The 13,135-nt window shown below is 46.4% G+C and overlaps 1 protein-coding gene across 3 annotated transcripts in view; it reads left to right on the top strand.

The window, feature by feature from the left end:
• Positions 1 to 13,135, top strand: part of RMI1 (RecQ mediated genome instability 1) — a 102,117-nt gene that overhangs the window by 17,219 nt on the left and 71,763 nt on the right. For 2 of the 3 annotated variants that reach the window (XM_078779546.1, XM_068119491.2), the window contains 2 exons: positions 5,968 to 6,101; positions 12,865 to 13,043. In XM_078779546.1, the coding sequence (XP_078635672.1) occupies positions 5,968 to 6,101; positions 12,865 to 13,043 (313 nt within the window). The remainder of the gene's footprint in view (positions 1 to 5,967; positions 6,102 to 12,864; positions 13,044 to 13,135) is intronic. The other variant, XM_068119492.2, reaches the window with a different exon arrangement.

The raw sequence follows: 13,135 nt of genomic DNA, 5'->3' as shown, positions 1-13,135 counted from the left end.
TGAGAATTTAGAGAAGGTATTATGCATGTACAGGTGGGTGGGGATGATATCCGGGATGGATGGATGGAGGAAGAAGGGATGGCAATGTTCATGGGTGAAAAGGAGTGGGTATACGTATAAATTAAAAGTCGGGAGAATAGGATCAGGGATCAAGAGTCGGAAGCACAAAGGAATTGCACCAGAGAAGACTAACTGTACTGCATGTGATGCGAAACTTCACTCTGTCTTTTCAGGTCGGTCTCTTAACTGCCAATGGTAACATGTAACCCAGTGCTACCTGCTGCATGGTCGGGTAGTCGGTGACTAAGCTTGCCAGTGGGGAGGGTGACTGTGACATGTGACACTGTGCAGGACTAAAACCAATACCTGGTAAAGGGTGGATGAGCTCCCTTTGGGAGCCAATGGCCATCCATGGGTTGGCAACCATTGCACAGGCTTGATGGGCCGAATGGTCTCTTTCTGTGTTGGAAGTTCCTCGAAAAGGAGGTCATCTATTATATATTGTGGAGTCTGCCCGTGCATTTGTCTGTCTCCAGTTTAAGGTGGCCACTTCCCACACTACGTTTGAAAAGCTCAACATTTACTTTTGAAATGACAGGAGAACTGGCATGAATAATGTTGATAAGTTTTATTTCACAAGCAGGATATTTTCCCCTCTTTTTAGAAAAATCCAACCTCCAGTTTTCATGTTCAATGTGTTTGTTAGCTCTTACACGAGCCTCGATTCTGTATACAAAAAATATATATCTTTTGAGGTCCCAGTAGGTGTCTGAAGGTGGGTGTGAGGTTTCATAAATTTCTCTATATATTTATTATTTTGAGATTCCACCCGTACAAAACTGCTCCCTGTCCGGTACTGGGTGCAGCCAGAGGAGAGATGATCTGGTTAGTTGGTGGCTGTTTTTTTATACCCTGCGCTCACGAAGCGAAAAGCAGGGTTAGGCGTTCGGTTGCATCTGTACGTGTGGTTTGCATACGTCTGTGTCTGCATTTTTAAAATTCATTTTCTCAGCAACTGTTGGTCCGATTGACAGGAAATTTTACCATCGGAGCACTTCTGCCTGTAAAAAAAATTAAAAAAAATCTTCATAATTATGACGTCATAGACGTAACGTTTTATCATAACTATGATGTTTTATCGGGTCTCCTGTACCCGATGCTCCCCCTCCCTCTTCCTTGCTATCTTTGTGGTTGCCATCTTTATCAAAAACTCTTCCTTACTCTCCTTCTCCTTGCACTGTCAACCTCCTCCTCCACCAAACCCCCAGGAGTACCTCTGGCTCCGGCTTCCCCTCCGCTCCCACCTTTTGTTCATATGTGTTCTGTACCGTCCTCCAAACAGTGATGACTCCATTTACATTTCGCTGTCTGACAACATGGACCAACTTCTATCCACTCATCCCAACTCTCTCTTCCTCATATGTGGTGACTTCAACTGTCATCATGCCAGCTGGCTGAGTGTGTGTACCTCTTATAGCCATGGCATCTCGGCAAAGCACTTCTGCGACTCATTGGGACTGACACCTGTCAATTTCCCGACCTGGATCTCAGTCAACGGAGCATCTTCTCTTCGAGACTTGGTTATGACAAACTTCCCTGCAAATGTCTGCTGCTCTTCTTCTGCTCCAATCGGTTCATCTGACCATATGCTTGTTAAAGTAGACATCTCTCCTCTAGCCATTCTCAGAGAGCCCTCCTCAGCGGCGACGAGTCTGGCATTTCACTCAGGCCAACTGGCACGGTCTTCAAGCAGCCATCAATCATTTGGACTGGTCTCCCATCTCTACTGCCTCTGACGTCAACTATTCCTGGGAATTCTTCCAAAGTAAACTGCCCTCTCTCGTGCACAGATTTAATCCCATCTCGTCTTCAGTTGTCATACCCTTCCTCCTGTCCATGGCACACGGAATCTTGTGGTGTCAATGGTACACGGAACGCTAGAACTTCCAGGAAAGAAAGAAGTCGGGTTTTCAAAAAAAAGTGGATCTGGGGTGAATTAACAGGGGAAGAAGAGATCAAGGTTTTGGATGGGGGAAGACAAGAGATGGTGGTGAACAGCTGTTTTAAATACCTGGAGAGAGGATTGGGATTGACAAGGGTGAGGGAGTTTGTTCCAGAGGCAGGAGAAAAGAGGAATGAAAGAGCGAAGGTGAGCAGAGAGTCTTGATTTTGGCAATCTCACCAGAAGAGGGTAACTCGCAGATCTTGTGTGACCTGTAGGAATATTTAGGGGAAAGAGCACAGATAGAGCTGGGGTAGCTAGGCCAGATAGGAGTCGGTAGAAGACAGAAAGACCACCCATCTGCCTGCGGTGAGTGAGTGAAAGGCCCTCGGAATTAGCTTCATCGTGGGAGATTCCAATGATTCTGAAAGCTTTGGTTTCAACAGCGTGACGACGAGCTAGGTGTGAGGCAGGACCACCGGCCCAGAGGGGAGAACAGTGTTCCATTGACCTGTGGATGAAAGCCTTGTATGTGGTGAGGAGCTTAGGTGTGCCAAGGAAGGACTTCGCATGACAGAGGATGCACAGTCGGCGACTGTCTTTGGAGGCCAGATTGGAAATGTGCTTTTCCCAGGAAAGATCATGGCAGATAGTGAGACCCAAAAACTTGAGTGACGGAACTTCTTGGAGAGGATTGTTCAGAAAGTAGATAGGAGGGTTGTCCAGTTGGTCTTTTCGGAGAGGCATAGTGAGAGTGTGAGATTTGTCAGGATTGAAAGACATGTTCCACTTTTTTGACCAGTCTGATATTGTCCAGGTCTGCAGTGAATGAGGAGAAGCTGCAGACTGCCGATCTGAGGGATGAGGAATTGGAGCGTCAGAGAGTGGAGTCATCAGCAAAGAGATAGAGAGGATTTTCCAGAGTGTCGGAGAGATCATTGATGAAGACCAGAAAAAGCACAGGGCCCAGAACACTGCCTTGGGGAACTCCAGCCTGAACAGGAAGGGGAGATGAGAGAAATCCATTCAGGGCCACACGTTGACTATGACTCGAGAGGAAGTCCGCAAGCCATGCTTGAAGATTTCCATGGATACCATAGGAGGAGAGTTTGGTGAGCAGAGCTGGGTGCCAGACCGTATCGAAGGCACGTGATATGTCGAGGGAGACAGCTCTAATTTCCGGTTTGGCATTGAGGACCTCCATCCATTGTTGAGAGAGCAGAAACATGTCCAGAGTAGAATGACCTGGTCTGAAACCAAATTGATGATCAGAGATCAAGCCATTGGAGAAGAGGAAGGATTTTATATCAGAAGCAATAATGGATTCCATGACTTTCCTGATAATTGGGAGAAGGCTGATTGGTCTGTAGTTACACGGATCTGTTTTTGCACATTTTTTGTGTAAAGAGATAATGTTTGCTGATTTCCAAGCAGATGGCAGATGACCTTGAGCAACAGAGAGGGTGAAGAGAATAGAGAGGGGGGTGAGATAGAGCGGCAGAGCAGGATTTTAGAACCCGTGTGCAGATGCCGTCTGGTCCAGTTGCAGAATCATATTTGAGGTTTAACAGAAACTTCTCCACCTTGTCAGGAGAGAAGGACACAGAGTCGAGGAGCAGCTGGGTACGACTGGGTACGGTGGGTACAGAGAGAGATGGGATTGGGACACAAGATTTACAGGCAAACACAGAGTTGAGGCATTCATCTTTGTCACGTGCGGAGTCAGCTGTGTAGCCATTTGAGGTAAGGGAGGGGATGGAGGGGGAACAAACACCAGAAACAGATTTGACCAGACGCCACCAGGATTTGGAGGTGGGAGACAGATAAGAGAGTTTTATATGTATCATGTATCCTCTATTTTTCTCTCCTCTCACCGTTCTTATACTTTGTAGAGTTGTATGTAATCTCTGGATGATTTTACCTGTTGTCATGTTATATGTAATCTCTGGATGATTTTACCTGTTGTAGTGTTATCTGTAATCTCGATGATTTTACCTGTTGTAGTGTTATATGTAATCTCTGGATGATTTTACCTGTTGTAGTGTTGTATGTAATCTCTGGATGATTTTACCTGTTGTAGTGTTGTACGTAATCTCTAGATGATTTTACCTGTTGTGTTATATGTAATCTCTGGATGTTTTACCTGTTGTAGTGTTATATGTAATCTCTGGATGATTTTACCTGTTGTAGTGTTGTATATGATCTCTGTATCATTTTACCTGTTGTAGTGTTATATGTAATCTCTGGATGATTTTACCTGTTGTCTTGTTGTATGTAATCTCTGGATGATTTTACCTGTTGTGGTGTTGTATGTAATCTCTGGATGATTTTACCTGTTGTCGTGTTGTATGTAATCTCTGGATGATTTTACCTGTTGTAGTGTTGTACGTAATCTCTGGATGATTTTACCTGTTGTCGTGTTGTCTGTAATCTCTGGATGATTTTACCTGTTGTGATGTTATATGTAATCTCTGGATGATTTTACCTGTTGTGGTGTTGTATGTAATCTCTAGATAATTTTACCTGTTGTGGTGTTATATGTAATCTCTGGATGATTTTACCTGTTGTAGTGTTGTATGTAATCTCTGGATGATTTTACCTGTTGTGGTGTTATATGTAATCTCTGGATGATTTTACCTGTTGCCGTGTTGTATGTAATCTCTGGATGATTTTACCTGTTGTAATGTTATATGTAATCTCTGGATGATTTTACCTGTTGCAGTGTTATATGTAATCTCTGGATGATTTTACCTGTTGCAGTGTTATATGTAATCTCTGGATGATTTTACCTGTTGTAGTGTTTATGTAATCTCTGGATGATTTTACCTGTTGTAGTGTTATATTTAATCTCTGGATGATTTTACCTGTTGTAGTGTTGTATGTAATCTCTGGATGATTTTACCTGTTGTCGTGTTGTATGTAATCTCTGGATGATTTTACCTGTTGTCGTGTTGTATGTAATCTCTGGATGATTTTACCTGTTGTAGTGTTATATGTAATCTCTGGATGATTTTACCTGTTGTAATGTTATATGTAATATTTGGATGATTTTACCTGTTGTAGTGTTATATGTAATCTCTGGATGATTTTACCTGTTGTAGTGTTGTATATGATCTCTGTATGATTTTACCTGTTGTAGTGTTATATGTAATCTCTGGATGATTTTACCTGTTGTAGTGTTATATGTAATCTCTGGATGATTTTACCTGTTGTGGTGTTATATGTAATCTCTGCATGATTTTACCTGTTGTGGTGTTATATGTAATCTCTGGATTATTTTACCTGTTGTCGTGTTGTATGTAATCTCTGGATGATTTTACCTGTTGTGGTGTTGTATGTTATCTCTGGATGATTTTACCTGTTGTAGTGTTGTATGTAATCTCTGGATGATTTTACCTGTTGTCGTGTTGTATATGATCTCTGTATGATTTTACCTGTTGTAGTGTTGTATGTAATCTCTGGATGATTTTACCTGTTGTAGTGTTATATGTAATCTCTGGATGATTTTACCTGTTGTAGTGTTATATGTAATCTCTCGATGATTTTACCTGTTGTAGTGTTATATGTAATCTCTGGATGATTTTACCTGTTGTAGTGTTGTATGTAATCTCTGGATGATTTTACCTGTTGTAGTGTTATATGTAATCTCTGGATGATTTTACCTGTTGTAGTGTTGTATGTAATCTCTGGATGATTTTACCTGTTGTAGTGTTGTATGTAATCTCTGGATGATTTTACCTGTTGTAGTGTTATATGTAATCTCTGGATGATTTTACCTGTTGTAGTGTTGTATGTAATCTCTGGATGATTTTACCTGTTGTCGTGTTGTATGTAATCTCTGGATGATTTTACCTGTTGTAGTGTTATATGTAATCTCTGGATGATTTTACCTGTTGTAGTGTTGTATGTAATCTCTGGATGATTTTACCTGTTGTCGTGTTGTATGTAATCTCTGGATGATTTTACCTGTTGTAGTGTTGTATGTAATCTCTGGATGATTTTACCTGTTGTGCTGCTGTGTGCAGTTGCTCATTTTGGGTGAAGTCGAGTGCCGCCTGGGTGTCCTTCTACTCACGAGCGAGAATGTGAAGGTCCTTGGAGGAGAGGTGGAAAGTCTCCAAGCATCGAACTCCTTTGGAAGAATGCTTTGTCATTTGCTGTTCGTACATGTACTTCCCTCATTTGAATTTTTTATTGTTATTGTTACAATTGTTTGGGACTTTTATGTACGTTAAATCGGACATTTGCGGACTTCATGAAGGTCTACAAAGGGAGTAATATTGTTGTACTTGTGTGACGAAGTATTTATTGACACCTGCTACCACTATAGCTTGGTGGTGGTTAAGGTGGTTGCCTCAAGATCTCGAGTTTCTGATTTCAAGGCCTAGTCATGTTGTAAAATAGCACAAGGTCTGTCAACTCAAACTGTCATCCTGAGGTCTGCAAGACGAGTACTATCTCGCTGTAAATGAGCTAGTCGAGTGTCCTATGTCATCGTGACGACCCATTCAGGATTGTGACCCCTGAGCCAATGGCACAAAGCGGGTCGTACATCCACATCCACATCCACCACTATCACTCCTACTTCCTGCCAGTGCTATATTTGACGTTCACAATTGATCCCATCTTCATCTCGGATCAGTCCGTCCCGTGTGTACCGATTTGGGCAGGAATCGGTAATTTGTTCAGGTCGCCAGAGATAACTCACCCTCATTTGCAAAAGATACTGACGGACCGTTAACCTTCACTAAGCAATGCTCGCACGTGGGACGGCCTGCTTAAAGGCCATCTGAGAGACGGCACGCTTTGTGATGAACCATCCTCCTTGCTCAGCACCAATCAGACTGTCCATAGAGGGGGCGAAAATCAAATGTGGACGAGACAGGTCGGTCAAAGGTAAGTGCACACCATCCAGTGTACAACCTCTGTACCATCCTGTCAAACTCGTTGTCAAACATCCTGTCAAACTAGGCACAGGTAAAAAGTCTTTCTTGTTGAAGTATTACATAGAATAACATAATTTAGGAGTGTGACATTCCACGAGTGCAAAAATTAATGTGAAACAAAATAGACAAGTATAAACGATTAGCTACCTGTAATAGTTCTGCAATGTTACCCTGATTAGTATAAACGATGAGCTACCTGTAATAGTTCTGCAATGTTACCCTGATTAGTATAAACGATTAGCTACCTGTAATAGTTCTGCAATGTTAGCCTGATTAGTATAAACGATTAGCTACCTGTAATAGTTCTGCAATGTTACCCTGATTAATATAAACGATTAGCTACCTGTAATAATTCTGCAATGTTACCCTGATTAGTATAAACGATTAGCTACCTGTTATAGTTCTGCAATGTTACCCTGATTAATATAAACGATTAGCTACCTGTAATAGTTCTGCAATGTTACCCTGATTAATATAAACGATTAGCTACCTGTAATAGTTCTGCAATGTTACCTTGATTAATATAAACGATTAGCTACCTGTAATAGTTCTGCAATGTGGGTTTTCCGATGTACTTGAAACTGCAGAGGAGCCACCTATCCGCTTGCCACGGGGACCGAACGACCGGTAAACTGCAGCCGGCGTGGGAACGACCTCTGACAGCGGGTTTTACGATGTACATGACACTGCAGAGGAGCCACCTATGCGCTCGTCACGAGGATCCACCATGAGCGACCGGAAGACTGCAGCCGGAGTGGGATCCACTCGCGAGGCGCGATCGCCCGGACAGCGCAATCCCTGCCGGGTCGGCCGGTCTTGCGCAGGCCATCATTCCGCTCACGGTCGCGGGCGTTTTTGCGCAAGCTTTGATCGACACAGGGTCTACGGAAAGTTTTATCGATCAACGCCTGGTGCATCAACATGGGTGGCCGGTTCTCGGGACTACACGACGGATCTTCATGGCCTCCCAAGGACTTCGGCTGAGCACGAAAGGGGCATGTCGATTGACACTTGTGATAAAGGGACGCACGTTCCCAGATGTGTATCTCATGGTATTACCTGCATTATGTGCCGACGTTCTGTTAGGTCTTGATTTCCTTAAGCGACATGGACGTCTGGAAATAGACTTCGGTGGGCCGGACACGTTAGCTGTGTGCGCCCTTGCTCAGATGGACGTGGAGCCTCTCTTGCTGTTCCCCAATCTGACCGCTGATTGTACCCCTGTAGCCGTAAAATCACGGCGCTACTCTCGCGCAGACGCGCAATTCATTGTGGAGGAAACGGCCCAGCTCTTAAAGGACGGTATCATTGAACCCAGTAGGTCGCCGTGGCGGGCCCAAGTCTTAGTGGTGCGCAGTGAGGCCCACCGCCGGCGCATGGTAATCGACTACTCGCAAACGATTAATCGTTTTACCCAGCTGGATGCCTACCCCTTACCGGGGATGGATGCCCTGGTATGCCAGGTGGCCCGGTATTCCGTTTATAGCACTCTCGATCTGCGTAGTGCGTATCATCAAGTCCCCATCTCTCGGGCTGATCGCATCTATACGGCCTTTGAATCGGGTCAGCGGTTGTACCAGTTCACTCGACTTCCTTTTGGGGTAACTAACGGGGTCGCTTGTTTTCAGAGGGCTATGGATGCCCTTGTTGCGAAGGAGAACTTGACCGATGTCTTTGTCTATCTGGACAATCTTACGGTTTGTGGGTACGACCAGGGGCATCACGACGCTAATCTGAAACGCTTCCTCGAGGTCGCGCAGAAGTATCGCCTCACCATGAATGAGGGCAAGTGTCGTTACTCTCTACGCACAGTAGACCTTCTGGGGTACACCGTGACCCATGGCTCTGTCTCTCCGGATAAGGAGCGTCTGCGACCTTTGCTCAATATGGCTCCGCCTAGCGATCGGGCTTCGCTGAAACGCGCTCTTGGGCTGTTCGCCCACTATTCAAAGCAGGTGCAAAATTTCTCCGCGAAGCTCCGCCCCCTCGTGGCCTGCGACACGTTCCCCATGGGCCCGGCCGCCATGGCGGCCTTCGAGGGCCTTAAAGCCGACATCGCTAGCGCCGCTGTCGCGACGATTGACGAGAGTGCATCTTTCGTCTTGGAAAGTGATGCCTCGGATCATGCGATAGCGGCGACCCTCTCCCAAGGGGGACGTCCTGTAGCCTTCTTTTCGAGGACGCTCACCTCCACTGAGCGGAGGCATTCGTCTGTCGAAAAGGAAGCGTACGCGATCGTCGAATCAATTCGGCGGTGGCGGCCGTATCTGCTTGGGCGGAGTTTCCAAATCGTCACGGACCAACAAAGCGTTGCATTCATGTACGATACCTTACATGCTCAACGCATTAAGAATGAGAAAATCACCCGCTGGCGTATCGAACTCGCCGACTTCTGCTACACCATCAAATACCGCCCGGGGAAGGATAACCAGGTCGCCGACGCCTTATCGAGGCTGGCCACTTGCGCGGGGGTTGTAACTTTGGAGGGGCTGCACGTTCTGCACGGCAATATTGGTCATCCCGGGGTAGCGCGTTTCGCGCATTTTGTGCGCAGTGGTAATCTGCCGTACTCGATTGAGGACATCCGCCGGATCTGCCGTGATTGCACTATCTGTGCAGAGCTCAAACCGCGGTTTTACAACCCTCCTATGGGGACGCTGGTTCGGGCTACTAGACCGTGGGAGCGCTTGGCGATGGACTTCAAAGGTCCGCTGCCGGTGTCAAGTAACTCTCGTTATCTGCTCACTATCGTTGATGAGTATTCGCGATTCCCCTTTGCTTATACGTGCGGGGATATGTCAGCTGCTACCGTTATACGATGCCTGCAGAATTTGTTTTCTATGTTTGGGTATCCGGCCTATGTACATACCGATCGGGGTGCGGTGTTCCTGTCTCAGGAGGTGAGGGTCTACTTGCTCCAAAATAATGTCGCTTCGAGCTACACCACCCCGTACCGGCCCCAGGCTAATGGGCAGATCGAACGCTTTAATGGGATTATATGGAGGGCCGTCATGCTCAGCCTCAGGACCCTCGGCCGGGGCCTCGATAAATGGGCGTGGTCGCTACCTGCGGCTCTAAACTCGATCCGGGCTCTCCTATGTACCGCCACCAACCAGACACCTCACGAAAGACTGTTCCACCACCCGAGAAGCTCGGGTAGTATTCAATCTTTACCCAGCTGGCTCGCTGAGCCGGGGCCCGCCTATCTCAAACGAGCGGTTCGCGCTAGCAAGTACGACCCCCTCGTTGACAAGGTGCGGGTCCTCCAGGCTAATCCCGAGCATGCTCGTGTGTTAACGGCGGACGGCCGCGAGTCTACTGCCTCCGTGCGCCATCTCGCCCCTTGTGGGGGCGGTGACGGAGATATCGACGAACCCATCTACGAGTCTATGGACTCTACCGAAGCTTCCACTACGGAACTACTACCGCCGCTTCCGTCGTCACCTCCTCCCTGGCCTGATGGCTCTGGGGCACCCCCTCCGACACCCACCTCCGGCAGCTATTCCGACGCGGGGGACTCCGGGCTTGGGGACGCCGTACCCGGTAGTTTCCGAACCCGAACTGGCAGGGTCGTTCGCCGCCCCGACCGCTACGGGTGGACCGACTGACGTGGGTTGACGTGCCCCTTTCGATTGTTGCTGACGCTTGCTTGCAACCTGCCTAGCGGCAGTATAGTTTTAACGGCGGGGAGAATGTAGTGAAATTATACCGAAGGTGAACCCAGGGTGTGCTCGCTTCAAAAGGGGCGTCTATAAGACCCGGGACAACCGGGGCGCACGAACACTCCAGCGGCACTCACTGAGACATAGTCCTGTAGTTTGAATGGTATGTACGCCCCTATATGCTGCGCTGATTGTTTTCTCTATTGGTATCGGCCATTGCCCATGAAATACTCTGAATCTAATGTCTGTTGCATGAATGTATTTTTACAGGATGTTACTTCAGATCTAAATGATATTAAACCTACCCAAGGGTCAAGTCGTGTCTGAGCTTGATTTTCACGACACTACCTGTAATAGTTCTGCAATGTTACCCTGATTAATATAAACGATTAGCTACCTGTAATAGTTCTGCAATGTTAGCCTGATTAGTATAAACGATTAGCTACCTGTAATAGTTCTGCAATGTTACCCTGATTAATATAAACGATTAGCTACCTGTAATAGTTCTGCAATGTTACCCTGATTAATCTATTACGGAAATATAATAAATGTCGGACGTTTCGGCCATAGAATGGTCCTCCTCTGCGGCTTCCCCTAGATAATTCCTTAACAAAGTTAGTACTGGATACCAGTGTCTCGTATTGCAGTGCACCTACTATAAATGGAAGTGTGTGTGTGTGTGTGTGTGTGTGTGTGTGTGTGTGTGTGTGTGTGTGTGTGTGTGTGTGTGTCTCTTTGTGTGTCTCTCTTTGTGTGTTTCTGTGTGTGTGTGTCTGTGTGTGTGTGTCTCTTTGTGTGTGTGTCTCTTTTTTTTTTCTTTTTCTTTTTGTATACAGAATCGAGGCTCGTGAAAGAGCTAACATTTATCACACAAAAAAAAATCAACCAGACAAACAAAATATATAAAAAGAGGGAGCGGTAGACAAGATGAGGAGAGAAGGGGAAGCACACAAACACAACTTTTGAGAGCAGGGACATCGGGAGATGTGTGGGAGGGAGAGGGCTTGGGGGGAGGCGGCGTGGGAAGGGGGGGGGGGTTGTGGGAGAAGTATAAAACACAAGGACACCAAGGATTTCCTGGAAAGAAGTTGGTATTTCAAAAAAGTGGATTTGGTGTGAAATTAGCGGGGATAGAAGAGATCAAGGTTTTGGATGGGGGAAGATAAGAGATGGTGGTGAACAGCTGTTTTAAAGACCTGGAGGGAGGAGTGGGATTGAAGAGAGTGAGGGAGTTTGGTACAGAGGCGGGAGAAAAGAGGAGTGAAGGTGAGCAGAGAGTCTTTATTTTGGCAGTTTAACCATAAGAGGGTTGCAGGCAGATCTTGTGCGACCCGTAGGAATATTTGGGGGACAGAGCCCAGAGAGAGCTGGGGGGGGGGGGGGCAAGGCCGGAGAGGAGTCGGTAGAAGACGGAAAGACCACCGACCTGCCTGCGGTGAGTGAGTGAAAGGCCCTTGGAGTTAGCTTCATCGCGGGAGATTCCAATGATTCTGAACGCTTTGGTTTCAACAGCGTGAAGACGAGCTCGGTGTGAGGCAGGAGCACCAGCCCAGAGGGGAGAGCAGTATTCCATTGAGCTGCGGATGAAAGTCTTTGTGTGTGTGTGTCTCTTTGTGTGTGTGTGTGTGTCCTTGTGTGTGTGTCCTTGTGTGTGTGTCCTTGTGTGTGTGTCCTTGTGTGTGTGTGTCCCTGTGTGTGTGTCCCTGTGTGTGTGTGTCCCTGTGTGTGTGTGTCCCTGTGTGTGTGTGTCCCTGTGTGTGTGTGTCCCTGTGTGTGTGTGTCCCTGTGTGTGTGTGTCCCTGTGTGTGTGTGTCCCTGTGTGTGTGTGTCCCTGTGTGTGTGTGTCCCTGTGTGTGTGTGTGTGTGTGTGTGTGTGTGTGTGTGTGTGTGTGTGTGTGTGTGTGTGTGTCTGTCTGTCTCTCTGTGTGTGTGTCTCTCTGTGTGTGTGTCTCTCTGTGTGTGTGTCTCTCTGTGTGTGTGTGTCTCTGTGTGTGTGTCTCTCTGTGTGTGTGTCTCTCTGTGTGTGCACGCGCGTGCAGTGTTATATTTGATTTTTCAGGTTTAATGATTTATCTGTCTGATATTCCCAAATGAACCATTGGTTAATGTTTCCTGGAATCCAGGCTCAAATCCCTTGCATGTCAATCAGTCCATTGTCTGCTCATGTCCTTGTAATTCACATTAAAGTACAATGACATATAGTAATGTCTTTGCCTTGCTTTCGTACAAACTCCCTCTACAAGCCACAGATCGAAATTTACTAAGAATAAAAACAGACTTTGTGTTTTGTTAATTTCCTTATTTTCCTTCATAGAGGGGAGGAGAAACTCGTTGTTGGTGAACACACCCTCACCGATGATCCGATCGATGCTGGTGAACACACCCTCACCGATGATCCGATCGATGCTGGTGAACACACCCTCACCGATGATCCGATCGATGCTGGTGAACACACCCTCACCGATAATCCAAGCAATTCAACACGACAAACAGGTGCCATGAGCTTTGAGAAATACGTTTGTTTAAAAAAAACTAGTAAATGCACAAAAGCCTTTTACCAATAGTAATCCGTTTTTCTACTTCAA

This window comes from Myxine glutinosa, chromosome 6, assembly GCF_964187855.1.
Source record: "Myxine glutinosa chromosome 6, kmMyxGlut1.1, whole genome shotgun sequence".
Lineage (NCBI taxonomy): Eukaryota > Metazoa > Chordata > Myxini > Myxiniformes > Myxinidae > Myxine > Myxine glutinosa.
This window is presented reverse-complemented; position numbering and strand designations above follow the sequence as displayed.